The 18928-nt window shown below is 42.2% G+C and overlaps 1 protein-coding gene across 2 annotated transcripts in view; it reads right to left on the bottom strand.

Moving 5' to 3' along the window:
* The window catches only part of Mtus1 (microtubule associated scaffold protein 1), a 130669-nt gene that overhangs the window by 56474 nt on the left and 55267 nt on the right, over window positions 1-18928 (bottom strand). The window contains exon 1 of one of the 2 annotated variants that reach the window (XM_057752411.1): window positions 4066-4256. The exons of the other annotated variant lie outside the window; for it this stretch is intronic. Within the exon in view, the coding sequence (XP_057608394.1) occupies window positions 4066-4255 (190 nt within the window). The 5' untranslated portion in view covers window position 4256. Of the gene's footprint in view, window positions 1-4065; window positions 4257-18928 lie in introns of those variants that run through there. 2 annotated transcript variants of the gene reach the window in all.

The following is an 18928-nucleotide window of genomic DNA, read 5'->3' as shown; positions in this document are numbered from 1 at the left end:
ACAATTACTGAATGTCAAGATTTCAGAGATAGTTTCTGGCCTAAAGTATGTGAAATAAATGCCGTTCCCAGAATGTAAAAACATACATTTCACTGTTTCCTCACATAGTCAAAGTTTATACCCATTTCCGGCTTGGTTTTCATCTCAGATAAAAGGTGGAAGATAAACAGTGACCCATAGTGCGGAACAAACACACCTAATGTATACACAAGAAAGTATCCCTCTCTGTGAAGACAATACAGACTGTAAGGAGCTGATGTTAAAAAAAAAAAATAGCAGACAAAATCCTCAGTGGCTTCAAGGATAAGATCTGGTCTCCAAAGAAGCTGCATTGAGAAGTCAGACTGCCAGCATTCACCCCGTTACAAAGGTATACAGCCTCAAAGTGAAATAAAAACACAAAAAGACTCTCACCTACACAGTGAATATCATCTATATGAAAACACAAAATCTCTTCACTTACAGTCCTGATCTTTTATTTTCTCAAAGAAATTGTCAATACATGATTCTAGGCATCCAGTTTTATCCTGCCACTCAACACGTAAGTCATAACTTTTTTCGAGTATAGAATGTTCCACATGAAATGTGTGTCACCTGGTGCAGGAGCCCTGTTAGCATCTCTGTATCATTTCCGTTTTAGTATATGCACCATGAAGCAGGATTGCTTACTGACTTTGACCCTTTTCCTGGCCTAGGAAAGTGTGATACTTTTCTCTTGCTCACAAACAAATTATTAATGTGAAGTCAACATGAAGTTTTTCAGTAGGTGAAACGACCTTGATCCCCACCAACGATGCTCACACACGTCAAATGCTTTCCAGGTCCTCACACGGTATCTGTACACTGAGCCATCTGTTAGCTCACCTATGCACAGATAACATTCCTAATATTAGATCGGAACCAACCCGCTTTCCCGCTGGCAAGCTTCTGCCCAGTTTCTGTCCTGCTTTCCAATTCTCACTTTGCCCAGAACCTACAGAGTGGAACTTTCCAAACTTGGCAGGATGCTAATGGACAAGGTGGTACATCATTCAGCATAACATTCTAAAGGACATACAGTGGGCAGGGCAGGGGTCAGCACCAATATTTCACAACAAGTGGGCACTGGATTTCAGTAGGTGCTCAACTGTCTTGAATCCAGTCAGAGAAGTCCCTTTTGTTATAACAATTGGATTTCAGACTTGCTTTTATCTTGGAGCAACTCTGGTTCCACTCAGCAGCAAATTAAGCCACTTGTTCCAACTTTGAACCAAATTCAGTTCAGTTTATGAACGGGAGATAAGATTTTCCACAATGCTGGATGCATGCTTCACCTTTCTGAGATTTAGACAAAAAGATCCTCTGCTTACAAAACTTCCTGAAGGAACTTCTCACTGAAGTGAAGGCCATGATTCTTATGAGGCCTGAGACAACCTGACTGCTGGCCTCACAGAACAGCAGACACTGTTCTGGAGATAAAACTAGCGTGGTGCTAACTCTCGAAGGTTCACTATGACAACACATCTAGCATGAGGTTCCGTCAACTGTGGACCACAACAGAGTCAAAATTCATGTCAGCAACAAAATATACTGGCCTCAGACACAAACATACATGTCAACATTCTTATACATACTTACATGTTTATATACATGTGTATGGCAAATATTCACATTCCATGATTATCCATTGTCTGAGCACCGACTTTATCAGATGGAATAAGCCAAACATACTTGCACGACCTAACATGTACGTATTCTCTCAATTCTCCAAGGCCTTTGCTGTTGACTGACACATTGCTTCTCAATAAATTCCAGCCTGGAAGGTTAAGCACTGCTCTGAGGCAGGAGGCCCTTGAAGTGTGTCTTCTACCTTCTACTCAGCGCTAGCATGGTAACTGGAATGGTTTCTAATTTCCTCATCCAGAGCTGCCCTATTTTCATGCCCTCCTTTGTGAGAAGCGTTTGCTTACGCTACAACAGACTTTTCTGGAATCCTTATTTTCATTTTCCCATCCCAGGGTATGTTCAAGTGGACTCAGAAGTGAAGACGACAGAACCTAAGAAGAGGAGGCAGTGACTGTTTCATAAAAATCTAAGCAGACGCAGCAATCATCCTGCTAGCAAAGAGGTTCTCACTGGTCCCAGGGTTGACTTGCAAACTAGCATTTCTTACTGCATTCTGGCGTCTAAGTTGAAATGAGTTTTTGAACAACCATGTATCAGTACAGAGAAAATACTTTACTCTTTTCTGGAATTCTCTATGAATCAGCTTAATGCTCCCCACTGTGCCAGATTGTCTGCCTACCTTGCTTGAAATCAAATCACTCAAGTCCAAGCTTCTAACGTTCAAAAGCAAAACTCATTCAACTTTGTAATTACAAGACTGTCTTATACACACCATACAAAGATACTAAAAGAGAACAAAGATTAATAGAAGGGTGTACACACTAACCTGTCTTGTGACCCAGAGTCAGTGCCATACACTGCCCAGCTCGATCCTTTGCCTGTGTCAGACATCACTAGTCAAACACCAACTTTTTCCTCTGAACCCGGAGGTAGCCTGAGAAAGGATCAACTCTATGGGGTCTTATCAACTTTCTAGTATTGACAATACTCACTAACCGTTCTTGCCACAAGAAAAACAAAACTGAGGATGGGGAAGAGTCATCCTTCTGCCCTCTTGGTCAGTTGAGCAAAACAAAGTGCTTTTCTTTCAAATCATGTGGCATCCTTGTACTGCAGCAAAGAAAAGGAACCAGAGGCATGCTGCTGGAAGGATGCTGGGGATGGTCCAGAGCTTCCTTCCCACTCATCAGACTCAAGAACTGACGCTAAACAACGATTGTACAACTCACCATGAGTCAATAGAAACTAGAACGAGTCCCAGGTGAGTGCCCATTGCTACTACAGATCACTTCCTGTCAGCCAGGCTGCCACCAGGGTGGAAGAGAAGAGTGGCCCATTTCTTTATCTAATCCTTCTGATCTATTACTGACAGAGTGCAAATAGCTTTAGTTTGCATCTCTGCCATTTCCCCACGCCATCTGTCTCTCAAAAATAAACATGCTTTTGTGGCCAAAGGGAAAGAGGAAGGAAATCTCTTGTCTTCATAGTCCTGCTCGTGTGGCAAAACTACTTTCTCAAGACCTACTACCAAATTGCACAATGATCTGTCTCATTTGTTATATAGAAAACTACTGTGCGATCTTTACACTAACATCCAAAAGAAGTCATTATTTTTTGCTTTAATGTTTTTCTATGCACTCATTAAACAACAAAAACAAACAAACAAAAACACTGCTAAACTCCCAGATACTAAAAAGTTCCTTATCCTCTTCGTTCAACCCACTCATAACTTGGTAACATCGTTTCTAAAGATCCCCAAGGACCAAGGACGGTATGCCAGTTTCCCAACAACACTATTCTTCTCTGTGAAGTTCTTAGCTGATGGCACTAGCAACACATCCCAAAGAGAAAGCAAGCAAAGGAAGCGAGCACCACCCTTGAAAAGGCTCCAGTGCTGAAGCTGGCTACAGTCATGATCTCCAGCAAAAGATTAATTTCTTTCCTAACATGACCTGCCCCCTCCCTATCAGCAAGACAATTTTGGCTGAAAAGGATTTTTTTTTAATATGTTAAGGTAGTTTTTTAAAAGCACATACACATTTAAAACTTTCATATGAGTCATATATTAATTGTAACTAAAGAAGACAACTAACAAATCGCATGCTTTCATTTAAATTCTAAGGATTTTTCTACATTTGCACAACTGCCAGTTATATATGCAAAACCCACAGAAATTAAATCAAATAGTCTTTGGTAATAGGATAAAATCATACCAAGAATACTGACAAGCTGAATTATAATTTAAGTCCCCAAACACAGAAAACACACAATAAAATTCATTCTCAACAGACCCTTTCTTTTCCCATCTTAAACATACATAAATACAACCAAGAAACAGTACAGTCAATATAAATTCCAGGTCACAAAGCTAACCACCAAGAGGTCCTAAAATTAATTTATTTGATAAAAATTAAAGCATGCTTACAAAGCAAAGAATCAAATGAGAAACCGTCGACCTACTTCTTTTCCTAGTAAGCGTGGCTAACAAAGGAATTATACAAAGGCTGTAGGATCCCACGACCAGCAGTGCCAATAAGGTAGCATCATACTGCTTTTCTGAGCCAGCCGGGGGTGTGAGGGTAGAATTGATAAAGCTCTTTGAAGAAATATCAGTTTCTGTACAACTGCGAAATCCTCCGGGTATAGTCATTTAAAAGGATCGAAGCAGGCTCAGGCAGGGAGAGCTGCAGCCATGTTCACGCTGGCATCCCTCATGCTTGCTCTCCGTGAGTTAGGATGGGGAGGGGGAGAACTGTAAGCTGCCAGGCACTACACGGAACAGATTAAACGGGCTAGCAAATCAGACTAAGAAAGGGACTCACTGATGTGAATGCTTAATCTGTACGAGGGACACACGGCCAGTAGACGGGCTCTGTGGGTGCCTGGTAAACCCTTTTGTTACAGGACAAAAAGGAAAGACAAAAGCATTTCGCAAGCCTCCTTGGGAGGGTCAGACATGCTACTCCTGGATGGACGGTGGCCAAATCAACATGGCTGTTCAGTGGGAAATGCTGGCTATGATAGCAAGGAATGTGTCTGTTCCAAGCGTCACCAAGTCCACTGTTATGGCTTTTAGGGCTCGCTGGGGATTCTGTCTGGATAGTTTGTTTTGTAAAATTTCCGCTGTAGGACAAAGAAGTCTACGTGGGAGACTACTGTAGAATAATATACATGTGAGTCTCCTTTTCACATTCACGGAGAATTGGCTGTTGTTGCATGCAACCCCTATGGGCTTTGCCCCACCACTTTAAAATCTCAAACAACAGGCAGACAACAATCCTGTTTAAATTTAAGCAATCTCTTCTAGGTTTTGTCAAGAGCCGCCATGCAGCTCCTTACATGCCTATGAGAACAGCTGCTGCATTAAGGGACCTGTGTGAAACGTGTCCTTTGTCGTTAACTCAGTGCCTTTTGTCCATACGCCGTCCTGCCACACACTTGCTGTGTGACTTTGGACCTATAATGCAATCTCTGAGCCTCTATGTCCCCTAGAAGACCAAGGTAATAACCGAAGGTATTGGGATGCAGGAGGGAAATAGTAAATCATGTATGGTAGCCATGTGATGCTGTTCAGCACACAAGAGATTCAACGACTTTGGTCCAATTTCTTCACAAAAAAAAAAAAAAAAAGACATGGATTTGTTGCTAAAGCAAAGAGCTCTCATTTCTGACACCTCCTCACAAACATACACACTATCTTTCTCATCTGCTTCTTATTAATAATGAAATGATGACATTTCTCTGTACCCTGCAGTCATCGTCGCCCCCCCCCCCCGTACCCACTGTGGCCCTGGGCACAGCAGGCCCTCCAAAACTGTCTTAACTAATTCATGAACTGTTTTGTGAGGAAATTTAAGGGGAAAAGAGAAAAATAGAACAAGAAGAAAAAAACAAAACAAAAAGCACTTTTCCGAATATAGCTTCTGAATGAAAGAGAGCTTGGCTTGTTTGCCCACTTGACAGGCAGAAAACAGAATTTACGGAAACTTTTGCGTATTCCCCCGAGTTTAAACGATTTACGATATAGCTTAAAGATGAATAATCTGTACCTCACTTGGAACCGGCATCTAAAGTAAGCGATTACAAAGCACTTCTCCAAGACAATCTTTCACAAGCCAAACCAAACCGCGGTGATAGTTTTTCCGCTTTCCAGTTGGACCACAAGAGCCCCAGCTGCTATTCTTTTGCAAACAGCCTCCCCCCCACAATCACATTAATTCAAATAACATACTTTAAGGTCCCTCATACAGCAGGTCCCATGGACATGTTAGCCTGGACATTCATCCCAAGAAATCTCTTCCTAAGAACTTGTCTTTCTGCCAGACTTTGGAGCAATTACTAAGAATTAATGTGCAAACTTCCCACTAAGCGACAGACACGAAAGCAGTTTGCTGTAGCCCGTTAGCTTTGCCTGGGACAACTGTCTCAGCAACCCACAAAGTGTGACATTAGTCTGACTTACAATTATGACTGTGGGCACTCAGATCCTCGTGGGTGCTGGCCACTGACCAGGAGCTTCCTGCCCTGTGCATCAAAGATGCTTGGGGGATAGGAAGTGGTCTAGGCGAATTTACCCCAGAAGTGCGGCTTTCAAGAACAGAAGTTTTCCTTGGGATTTAAAAAGAAAAAAAGAAAAGAAAAAAAAAAGCTATCCACTGTGAAAGCTGGTGCTTGAAGCTTGAACACTCAAACTTCTACAAGGACTACGGAATCAGAATCAGGATGCAGAATGAACGCAACACCACGCTGCTTCAGATGAGAGAAGGAAGCTTTGCACACACTTACTTCCTCTGAATTATTCAGGAGCAGAAGACAGAAGCAATTAGGCTGCGAGAAATGTGGCTGAAAGCCTCTAGCCTGGAGTAACTCACGCAGCTTCTCTCAAGTGAAGACAGCAGAAGAACCGTTCAGGAAGGAGACTTGTGGAAAATTCGTGATCAAAGCAGAAGTGAACTGACATGCTACCCCTCATCTTCACATTAGGACAAGCAAGTTGCCCCGTGCACACATAAGGTAGCCATAATAAAAAAGAAACAGATGAAAATTGAAAAGCACTCAAAACAGAAACAAAAATGCAGCTGGGGAAATTTTCTTTTAAATAAAAATGTCTGGAGTTGAACAGCAGGTGGCGCACGCTCACCCTTTTTTCATCTTTACAGCTCGTTTGTTAAACAACGTGGAGTGTCTTTCACTGAAGTGTGCCTGGAAAAGGCTTCCAGCTCCCCTTGTGCATACACTTCTCATCCTGATGTCCTAGGAACACTATGACGGTCACAGGACCTAAACATGCACTTCCCAAACTCTACTCTTTGGTCAGAACTCTTCAAACACACTCGCTCTTGGAAGTCTAGTTCACAAACTTATTCTCTACTCAAGGACCTACATGAGAATGAACCTTGAATTCTCAAGCTCTGCCCCACCCTCCTTCTGGATCCCAACCCCAATCACACAAATTCCTTATTGTGTTTCAAGGTGGACACTCTCCGGCTTATTCGTGCCTATTTTATCTTCATTTCCTTTTCATTATACAATCATCAAAATACTGGCATCGCGTTTTCTCCATATGTTCTGGTACCAAGTCTCTCAATGCTATCCACGCTGGTAGCATCACAGACGTAAAGAGTATCAAGGGTCGGAAAGACCTTTAATGAAAATGATGGTATCGTAATTTATCAAAGGCATAGAAAGAAGGTGCTGATGCCAGAATGTTGTGTTCACTGGCTTGTCCTAGCAACAGAGCGCTTGTCTAGTGTGTGCGAGGCCCTGGGTTCAATGCCCGTACCTTTACATTTTCATCAACTCTGGGCTGTGTTGTTGATACACATGGCTTCTCCACAAAGGTCTCCAGCCAGTCGCCCTCCCTCCAACACCACGCCCCACCCCATTATTGCTCTTGCTCATCCCTCATACTTGCTTCTTGAGCATTATTCTAGACTAGTCTCTAAGGTCCCAGAACAGATGCCTTCCCGGTTCAACTCTGTCCCTTGACCTTTGCAAAGCAAGGAGTAGAGAGTGAGCTGCAACAGATGTTTGTCAAATCAGTTTTCTTTCCACGCCAGGAGTGAAGGTCTAATTTTGTTAATACACACTCTCACCATCGACACTGAGGCACTAAAAGTCATCATTTTTACAAGACAAACTGACTCTTAATTAAATAATCCTAACAGTTACAGCACACATGTACACATTCAAACACCCACCCGGCTATTTTTTTAGGCCAACCGTTTTCACTTGCTTTTAGAGGAATGGCAAAGTAGACCTTGAGAATATAAATCCACCAAATTAATGTCCCATGTGCAAAAACATCCGGACAAAGTCATCTCCAGAAACAATGCGCAAGGTGGGGCAAACAGATCAAACTTTCTGGACCACGGCTACAGTGAAGCCAAGGCCGAGCAAGCCCTGAAGATGAAGGATCCTCACAAAGGCATCTTTCCCAGTACTGTCGCTGAAGGTATCACAGGTTTGCAGACCTTGCCTAGCTGGCCTCAGAAGACCTACATCGTCCTCACCCTAACCCACAGCCCACCCAGAAGCACACTGCCCACTCACGGTCACCATCCCCTGGCCTGCTTTAGGCCACTTTCATTAGGAAGGTTCTAAGGGAATCTTTGATTCGCCCACCCATCCAGTTTTATCCCTTCTACCAATTTCCCCAAAAGCTTAACTTCAAAAGGCAGAGTCTTGCTAAGTTGCCCAGCTTCCTGGGCTGAGCCTCCAGAGCACTTGGACAGCAGACATGGGCCTCTATACCTGGTCTCCCAATACGTGTGTGTTCATGTGGATACATACACATACACATGTGAACAGGAAGCGTGTGTACACAAGCATGCATGCACAAGGAAGTTCGAGATCAACCATGGATTGCATTCCTCGTGGCTGTTCCCCATGACTTTTTGAGACAGGGTCTCTTGTTGACCTAGCATTTGTCAGTTAGGTTAAGCAGATTGGTTGGTGAGCCCCAGGGCCATCTCCCTTCCCCCTTCTCCAGCCTGGCTTCTTTATGTAGATGCTAGGGATTCAAACATAGGTTCTCATGCGTGCACGGCAAATGCTTTACAATCTCTCCAGCCTTCCCAAGTCACACTTCTAATGCTGGGACTAATCCTGGTAATGTATTGTTACGTTGTCACTTTATAAAAGCAACTTAGATAAGTGAGCAGCTTGCTTGTACCACGTGTCTGACTGGCACAGTGAATCTGATGCCCCACCATCATCCCTGTGCTGAACCATGGGAAAGCAGATCCCAGGTGCTGAGTCTGATGTCTAATCATCATCCTTGTGCTGGACCACAGAACCCAGTTAAAGGAAAAAGAAAAAAGAACCAGCATCAGAGGTAGATGAGTTCAAAGCTGAGCCTGAGCTGTGAGGAGAAAGCGCCCACACAAAACATGACCACCGAACAGCATTGCTTCCCCAGCACTCCTGCTGATTCCACTGGGTGCTAAGGGGAGCCTGAGAGGGATGGTTATAGAAATAATGAAGCATATGCACCACGGATACTACAGAAAGGCTTGGTGACATTGAGTAAAATGGGAGGTGCACTGCCTAAGTACCACATTTTTCACAATTTTATATCAAAATCACTTTATTCTAATTACGCACAAAAAAAGCACATGGCTAGTTTAAGTTAACCACTCAAACACACGCTCACCCAGTCCCGAACTCCATAGATCCATGTGGATTTCTACACTCAGAACGGCGATTCTGAAGCAATAGAGGGCTTAAGATTTTTCACTATTGGGCTGGAGAGATGGCTCAGTGGTTAAGAGCACTGCCTGCTCTTCCAAAGGTCCTGAGTTCAATTCCCAGCAACCACATGGTGGTTCACAACCATCTGTAATGAGGTCTGGTGCCCTCTTCTGGCCTGCAGGCATACATGCAGGCAGATCATTGTATACTTAAATAAATCTAAAAAATGATTTTCACTATCTTACACTTCTATAAACATATCTACTATGAAAAAAGTGAAACTGGAAAACCATAGCTTTATGCTCTCTGATGAAGTCCTTTAGCCTGTATTATATTCTTCATCACCTAACAGGCCTCACTTGTTCTACCTTATAAACATTATTCTATATACACACTTGAGCTATTTACACATATACATGTAAACATACATATATGCACTGTAGGCTAGGATCTGCACATGGAGAAGACATGATTCTTTTCTTTCTGAGTTTTGGTGACCTCAATATATTTTGCATTCTATCCATTTTCCTGCATTTTTCATGATTTCACTCTTCTTTACAGCTGAGTAATATTCTATTTTGTATATGTACCATATTCTTGTTATGCATCTGTTGACAGACCAGACATATAGAGCTGATTTGTTTGCCTTGCTGTCGTGAATAGAGAGGCACTATCACATGGAATCTAGTATCTTGGTGATAGGGTGTGGACTTCTCCAAGTATATGCCCAGGAATGGGATACTTGGGTCATAGTGTATTTATTTTTATTCTTAGAAACTTACAAACGGCTTCCCAAACAACGTATTGTTTTTGCATCCCCCCCAGAAATGAGTAAGGGCCCCCCCTTTCCCCACATCTGCACTCACTTGTCAGATTGCTTGATGACCACCATTCTGACTGGAGGAAGGTTGTATCTTACAGTAATTTTAGTTCACATTCTCTGATGACTAGGGATATTATCACTCAATAGTGCTTAGTCTTCTGTGTGTCTTCTATTGAGACATGTGTGTTCCATTAGGACATCTATTGACTGGCAAATTTATTTCCTTGTTACTTACTTTTTGCAGTTTTGGGATATAAATTGCCTGCCTGAAGTACAGCTGGTAAAGATGCTCTTGCATTTTGTGGGATGCTTGTCTAGACTCCTTTGTGCACAAACTCTTTAATTTCAGGAAATTCCACTTGCTGATACCTGGGGCTAGTTCCTGCATCACCAAGTTCAGTTCAGAAAAGTGTCGCCTACTCTGTGTCTTCGGAAATGTTTGCTGGGTCCCTCTTGCACCTTCAGGTTTTAAATTAAGACCTTTAATCTACTGTGAAAGGTAGGAATCTTATTTCATCTTCTGTAGGTAGATCTCACAGATATGTCAGCCCCATTTGTTGAAAGGCTTTTTTCCCCACTGCTTCCTTTCTCAACAATTAGGTTCCACCCTACAGATCCTCACTCTATTCTATTGGTCTAAGAGGATTTTTGTATACCGGGCTGTCTTCGGGCACTATCTCTGTAATATAATTTGAGGTTAGCTGTTGTGATACCTCCAGCCCTGTTCCTTACACCTTCAGATTGTGTTGGCTATTTGTAGACTTTTTTAGTTCCATATAAATTAGAACTGCTTAATTCTTTTTTTTTTTATTTACCCATGACACAGTTTCTCTGTGTAGCTTTGGCACCTATCCTGAAACTCACTTTGTAGACTAGGGTGTCCTCGAGAGATCTGCTTGCCTGTGCCTCCCAAGTGCTGGGATTCAAGGGGTGCACTACCACCACCCAGTATGACTGTTTAATTCTTAATCTGTGAAATATGATGTTGGGATTTTGGTGGTAAATAAACATGTAAATTATTTTTTTAGATATAGCTATGTTAACCATATTCTTCCAGTTTAAGAGTATGAAAGATACTAATCACATATAAAATTTAAACTATAAATGAAACTATAGAAAAAATTCTGCAGTATGGTGGGACTATCATGGGGTATAGCAAAATGGAGTGTATTGGAAAAGAGAAAGCCAAGTGTAAGAAAATTTCCCTTCCTTCATGATTAATGCTTAAACATTTATTTGTAATGAATTTTCTTTGGATGATGAACACAGATAAAATAAAAAAAAATAAACACTGAAGTCTATGTGGCTGCTTTCAAACATATGACACCCAATACAAAATGGATCCAGAAACAAAGAAAGAAAGAAGGATGGGCAAGGTTGCAGTAACTATTTCACTCCGGCTCACCTGCAAACAGTAGCGAGTGGTCAATTCCTTCTATTTCACTAAGAAAGAAACCAAATCAATGCCTTCATTCATATCTTTTATATGATTATTATGAAGACAGTCAACTTTACTACTGGAAAATTCATGATTTCATAATGGATGTGTTTCGTAGGGTGGGAAATGAAAGCTAAAGAATGAACTACTAAATGGCCCTCCTCTGTCCTGATACTTCTATTAAATATTTTATTCTCCTAGAGAAAGCCCTGAGGCCTTCACGGGGGTATTGCCAGTCTTTCAGGCCTGATCCAGCCTACTCCAAGGAATACTCTGGGAAAGGTAGGCGAGTCCACACTACAAGAGAAACACCTTTGAAGAAAGAGGAATGATAGCAATTTTTAGAACCACAAACATCTACCAGCCAAGGTAATTTCTACCAACCGGACATGACAAACAGATTTAACACATCATCGAAAGACTATTTGGCATTGAAAAGCAATTGAGTCTCAGTTCATATTTGATAAAATGTACAGCTTTTGTGGATAAGATCCAGAGAGAGAAAGAGAGAATGAAAATCAACTACAGTGTTACTGTAAGTAACAGACCATTTTTAAAGGATCTGGGCAATGGATTCACATAGGAGCATATGTTACACAAGTATTTACTTGCTTAGCCAGGAAGGTTAACTGCACACAATCACAAAGCACAGGAATGTGCACCAGAAACATCTGACACCTTACTACAGAAACTAAAAGTTTGCAAAAGAAAGGGTAAACTAGAAAAGTCACCATGCTCCGTGAGGTGACACACAGTGCTAGGCAGTGACCATCTTAGCCGGAACACAGACAACACAAGTAAAGAAAAAGACAGGGATGTAGGTGAGGCAGGTTCTCTACAATTGGGGGAGAGAACACCACACACCTGACAGGGACTTCAACCCTGAATTGGGGTAGTGAATATCGTGGGAAAAGGGGAAGCAGAGCTTGGAAGGGTCACAGGATTGGAAACAGAAATGGATCATGTGGAGTGGGGGCGCGCACAACTGTCCAAATTGAAGAGTAGAAATACAGGGCACAAATCAGGAGGCTGGCGCACCAGCCAGAGCAGAAGGTCTGGCAATTTCCACTAGAGCAGGAAAGATGCCTGCAGTCACCTGGTAACACGGAAGCATTAACGAGGCAGGCAATCAGCAGGAAGATAAAGAGCCAAATTAACGCGGGGTTAAAACACAAACAATAACCTCTTTACAGCTATGGCTATAATTTCAGCTCTTTACATGCCACTGCATAAAAAGAACTTTGTAGTAATTATCTACAGTAACTAGGAATTAGGAAATTAACGTAAAACCCAAAGCAATAACAAATAAATTGCATAGCTCAAAACAGTGGCTTCTTGTTCACTTGCGATAAAACTCTAATGGTCTAAATGCTTTCACTAGCAAGGTATATTTAATAAATTAGCTTCACTGGATAGTACTGTGACATTAAATAGTCTCCAAATAAAGCCAACAATCTGCTTATAAAATACACACTGAACAACAGCTTTTGTGTATGGCAGGAAAAAATGTTTTGAATGGTCTTTTAGCAGCAAAAGTCACACATATGGACAATATACACATATACTCTGTCCCTCCTGGAAAAGCATTAAAAAAGGTGGTTGTGAATGTGAATATGTGCTAACTTTTTCCTGAATTAAACTTACAGTTTCATGTCATTTTTAACATCATCCCTGTGACCTATTTTAAAGGAGACACTGAGAAAATTCTAATTAAGATCCAAATAGCTTAAAAGTTTTAGAAGAAAGAATAATGAAAACTACAAAACATCCCAGCAATTGAATTTGAAAATGGGCAAAGGACAGAGATGTCTCAAAGGAGATAGGCCAATGATCAACGGGAAGGTGTCGAGATGAAAGCTCCTCAACATCCCTTGCCATTCATTGGCAATATACAAATCCAAACAAGGAGCTACCACCTCACACCCACACCAAGATGACCAGTGTAAAATAAGCAAACATCGACGAGCAGCCAGAGTTATTAGAGCCTTGAGCATTGCCATTGTGAAGGCAAACTAGTGTAGCCCCTGTGCAAAGCAGCGGGAGGGTGCCTCAAATAACTACATATACTTACCGTATCTTCCAGCCATCCCCTGTCTAGATATAACACCCAGAGGAGCTGAAAGTGGGGTGTGTGATAGGTGTTAACACCCATGTTAGCAGCAGCAATAGTCACGGTAACCCAAGGGTGGAAGACACCAAAGTGTTCATAGGCAGATCAATAAAGCACAGTGTGGATAGATACGTGTTTTTATTCATCCTTAGGAAGGAAATGTTGACAAGGCCACAACGTGAATTAAGTTGAAGACGTGACGCGAAGTCACGTTAAGTCAATCGACAGAGGAAAACTGTTGCATGGTTTGTCTTCTAGGAGCTTCAACAGAGCATGCAAATTCATAGAGACAGAATAGGCATGACTGCCAAGGGCTGGGAGAAAAGGACACTTAGGTAATAGGGTTTGAATTTGTAATGGATTAAGGAGAGCAGATGAATGTCTGAGAAATGGGAATGCTGGGTCCACAACAATGCGAACGTACTTAATGTAACAAAGTCTGTACAGGTAAGAATCCCAGCACTCGGGAGGCAGAGGCAGGTGAATCTGTGAGTTTGAGGCCAGCCTGGTCTACAAGAACTAGTTCCAGAACAGGCTCCAAAGCTACAGAGAAACCCTGTATCAAAAGAAAAAAGGAAAAAAAAAGTCTGTACAGGTGACAATGGCGGAAATGGCAAATTCTATCATGTAAAGCGTTTTAATTACGATTCTTTAAAGGTCAGAAGCAAAGCTTTCTATTTTAATACAGAGCTACGTAGACACATTAATAAGCTTGCATATAAACCTCAGAACGAAACTTCAAAATAGAAGGGAATTTCTATAGAAAAAAAATACTTATTTGCGTTGAGATATTTAAACAAACTAAAAACTGAGCTGTGGTATATGGTAAAAAGACTCCATCTAGAGGCCGGTGGCTTAATTAAATTCCAGCTCCACCACACACCAGCTGGGGACAGGCTACTGAGCCTCTCTGGGCTTCTACTTCCTCTGTGTAGAGTGAGTGATTACAGCCAAGTGGATGGCACATTAAATCCCAGCACTGGGGAGACACAGGAAGGCAGATCTCCGAGTTAGAGGCCGCCCTGGTCTTCAGAGCTAATTTCCAGGATAGCCAAGGCTATACAGGTAAACCCTGTCTCTTGAAAAGAAGAAGGTGACTACAGTTGCATTCCCTCACAGGTCCTCATGAGCAACAAATGACGTAGAACTGAAGCTAGCAAAGACTGCCCTACAAATACTAGCTCCTTGCTCTGATTGGCCACCAACATACATTGTGTAGAGAAGCAAAATATTTTAAATGAAACTATAAGATGATTATATTATGATATATATAATGATTTACATTATAAAAATGATAACTGAATGTGTCATTTTCCTGTATAAGGTGAAGGTCTCGTTATATAGAGGAATAAGCAAACTAAAAGGAAACTGACAATGTAAAAAAAAAAAAAAACCTTAAAAATCTATGTATAAAGTTAACGGACAAGTGGTTCAAATTATTTGCTCCAAATCACAAATAAACAAAAGCTCTATGGGCAAGTAAAGTCAAGACAGTATTTTACGGTTGTACCCCCATCTCTAATACCTTTCCTGGCTCCCCAACTGCCATTTTTACTCTCTATCTCTGCTGTTCCCACAGAGAAAACATTTAAAGCTGAATACGTGCTTTCCTGACCTCTTCGGATGAAAGGAGTGATGATCATCTCTGGTTGAGTTCTGAGAAGCGTGCTGTCAAGAAATATGTCTCCTCCCTGATAAACACCCACAGGCATGTGAAAACAAAGCCACTACCCTGGGACACTGCCCTAGGCTTCCAGCCTTTGAGAACAGTAGCCCGAGTTTGTGGCATGTGGAACTTTTGGCGACCATGTTTTAACTGATTTTTGTCACTAGTACACTGAGGGGAGGAAGGACAAGAAAGCAAGAGACGACATTACTTAATCACCAAACTGGAAATGGCCTTCCTCTAGGCTTCCTGTCAAATAGATGCACAAACCTGTGTTTTTAGTCAATTGTTACCTGCTCCAAGTTGCTCTTACCTGCCCTACTACCTTGTCAGTGGTGTTAGATGTGGGTAACTGATCTTCTGTTGCCAGTTCTGACTGACAACATCCCTAGCTGTCCCTTCTTGACCTCTCCATGATTTTCCCTCATTCCCTACTCCTTTCAGCTTAAAAGGACCAGACAGGAGTCCTGGACAAAGTCACTCTCCACACTTAGTGGTATCCTCCGCCAGTGTGCTGCTTTCACATGCTACCTACAGGTTTCTGGATCCCAAATTTGTATCCCTAAACCAAAGTCTTTTAGACCACGCTTGCAAAGCTGCGACTCCATACCTGGCTTATATCTACTATTTGCCTCAACTCAGTATCTCTAAAACTGAGTCCCTGATCTCCATTCTATCATCATCATCCCCTCTACGTCAGCTGAAAGGCACATCTATCTGTTCCTCATCGCTCATTCAACCCCATCAAGCTCCCCTTCTAACAGCCAGCATCAGCATCAGCACATAGCCAGAACCTGCTACAATCCTCGTCCTAGAAAGCATCTCCTGCTGCAATCCCAGCAATACCACTTCCTCCCCAGCTCCTAAACCCACTTGCACTCAGTCTGTTCTCAACACAGAGAGACTATAAAGGTTTAAGTCACTAAGGCTCAGAGCCAAAGCCCTTATGGTTTTTAAGCCCACCCATAACTGGGCTCTGCATTCGCCAGCCTCCCCATTTCTTTGCTCCTCCTTATGCCTCCAGTTCCTAGAACACGGTGCTCAATTGCCTGCTGCTGTTCAGAGGCCTGGCTCCTTCAGTCCTTAACTCACAGCCCCGTGCCCACTACACTAAAATTTCACTCCCACCACGTGGACACGCACACAAGTGTGCACACACACTTTTAAAAGTTTTTTTCTATCTTCTTAGATGATCAGTACCAAACGCACTATGGACTTTATTCATACACAGCCCATTTTACACAGCATGGCAGAATGTCCAGGGCCCGTTTTGATTTTGTATTCACTGTCATTCTCTAGCACATAAGTGAATTCACATGCATTCAATAAATATCTAAGTACCAAGTTATACACCGATTAACATGCCATTTTACACCTGTCTAAATATGAATTTCAGGAAAGAGCTGCAGAAACAACAAAATACTGGCAAGCACTTTGGAAAAGATTCTTCTGGCATCAGAGACAGTGCATAGACTTGCATAGTGTTTCTGAATGACAACTTAATAAAACGAACCCAAAGCATTAACAACGTCCACACCCTTTGAGTCCACCTAAAGGAATGTATCCAGAAACAGACTAGCTTATGTATATCTGTACAAAGTTCTTCTGTGTAGGGCCATTTATTATAACATGGTGAGGGAGATCTGGAATGCTCATAAACTATCTAAAGAAGCAAACAGTCATTATGACTTCAACAAGCCCCCAAGAACACATGTGTTGAAAACTTAATCACCAGTGCAGCCGTATTGGGAGGAACGGCCTCTTAAGGAAATGAGGCTGTGACAACTCGGGACTCAAGGAACAATGTACTTTTGGGCTGCGTGGCTACTGGGAGAGCAGGTTTGTTAAACAGGCGAGTTTGATATCCTCTTCCATGTTTATTCCCTCACACTCCTTTGCCCATGTGCATGGGATCCATGGACTTCCCATTGTTGAGACTGCATGCCAAATTAATTTCTATCATTCACAAATTATGCCTCCTGTAGGGTTGTTACAGTACCATACTACAAACATACAATCAGCACATGCAGAAAATGAAGTCAATGAAAACAAAGCTACACAGAAACCCTGTCTCAAAAAACCAGAGAGAGAGAGAGAGAGAGAACCGTGCTACTAACAAAATTTAAAAATCTTAAATAGGGGGGTTCTGCTGTTAAGAACACTTGTTTCTCTTCCAGATGTCCTGAGTTCAATTCCCAGAAGCCACAGGTAGCTCACAATTTTCTTTAGTGAGATCTAGTGCCCTCTGCTGACATCCAGGTGTACATGCAGATATAGTACTTGATAGATAAAAGAAACCTTAAACGCATTTCAAGTACCTTGTAAACAGAACTAATCTGACTGCTGATCATTCACAATGGGATTTCTATTGGCCCTGTAAATATGTCTATATCTGCATAGTAATACTAGCCATACATTCTGACACCAGAAAGTTACTGCAGTAGTAAGTTGAAAGGAGGGTTTCTTTTCCCTCTCCTGGTTGTTCAGTTAAAATGTTATTTTTATAATAACCTACTATGATGGAAAGAGAAGAACTGAAAAACTACCTAAATCAACTGATTAAAATTCAAAGCATTGGGGAAGTCAAGTCATACTGGCTGCCTTTGCTGGAAAACTGCCCCTCTGTTCTTTATTACAGATCTGGTCCTGGTGTCCCCACTGGCCATGCACCTTCCTCCATTTCCAGCCTCTCTGTCCTGACCTTGTCCTCAACCTCTAAATTATCCTGCCTAGTTTTCCATCCGTGTGTATTCTTTCCATTTCTGGGTTCTGTTTGTTTGTTAGGTATGTTTGCTTTTTGAGACAGGGTCTATGTAGCTCAAACTTAGGGCAATCTGCCTGCCTCCACCTACCAAGGGTTACAAACAGGTAGAAAATCACCGCATCTACCCTTCTGCGGGGTCTTAAACTTTAGAAAACATCAGTGTCAATTAAGACTGGTCTTCAAGGGCATAAGCCAGAGGCTTGACACCCACAGTGGCTGTTTGTAGAAGTGATGCTACTCCTCTTCTTGACTCTTTGAACAACCCATTACCTTCCTTATTCAGCTGGTAAGAATCACAATCTGTTCGATTCTCTAGGTTTGGATTATGCCATTCAACTAGTAACCCTCCAGCTACCTGCTAATTCAATTACCATCCAGGACACAGGGCTTCATCTCCACCCTATGCTTACATACTGTGAAGTGTGACTTCAGAATTTAGCCACAATAATGCCCTCCCCACATGCTTGGATTCAAGGGCAAGCTGACACATTGGGAACCACAGCAACACAGGTGAATCACCACACAAACAATCCCAGGCCTAAGAGGGGTAATTTGGCAGAGCAACAAGAACGTCCACCAAGCAAGGTTCTCACGATGACTGGAATAGCGCAGAAGCGGGTGTTGAGGGTGGTGCCGTTGGTACCTGTCTCTGAGCACTTTCACTGAGTATCGGCTGGCTCAGAATGGGCATTAAACAAAAATAACTCCCTTAGTCACAGGCCTGGGAACCTGAGAGAACATTTAAAATTCGGAGCACAGTAAACCAAGAGTTAGAGAGTCCATCCTTCCTGAGCCTTCCAGAAATAGATAGAGCCTTCCTATATCCACCA

This window comes from Chionomys nivalis, chromosome 20 (assembly GCF_950005125.1).
Source record: "Chionomys nivalis chromosome 20, mChiNiv1.1, whole genome shotgun sequence".
Classification (NCBI taxonomy): domain Eukaryota; kingdom Metazoa; phylum Chordata; class Mammalia; order Rodentia; family Cricetidae; genus Chionomys; species Chionomys nivalis.
The sequence above is the reverse complement of the archived record's forward strand: the minus strand, read 5'-3'. Positions and strand labels throughout refer to the sequence as shown.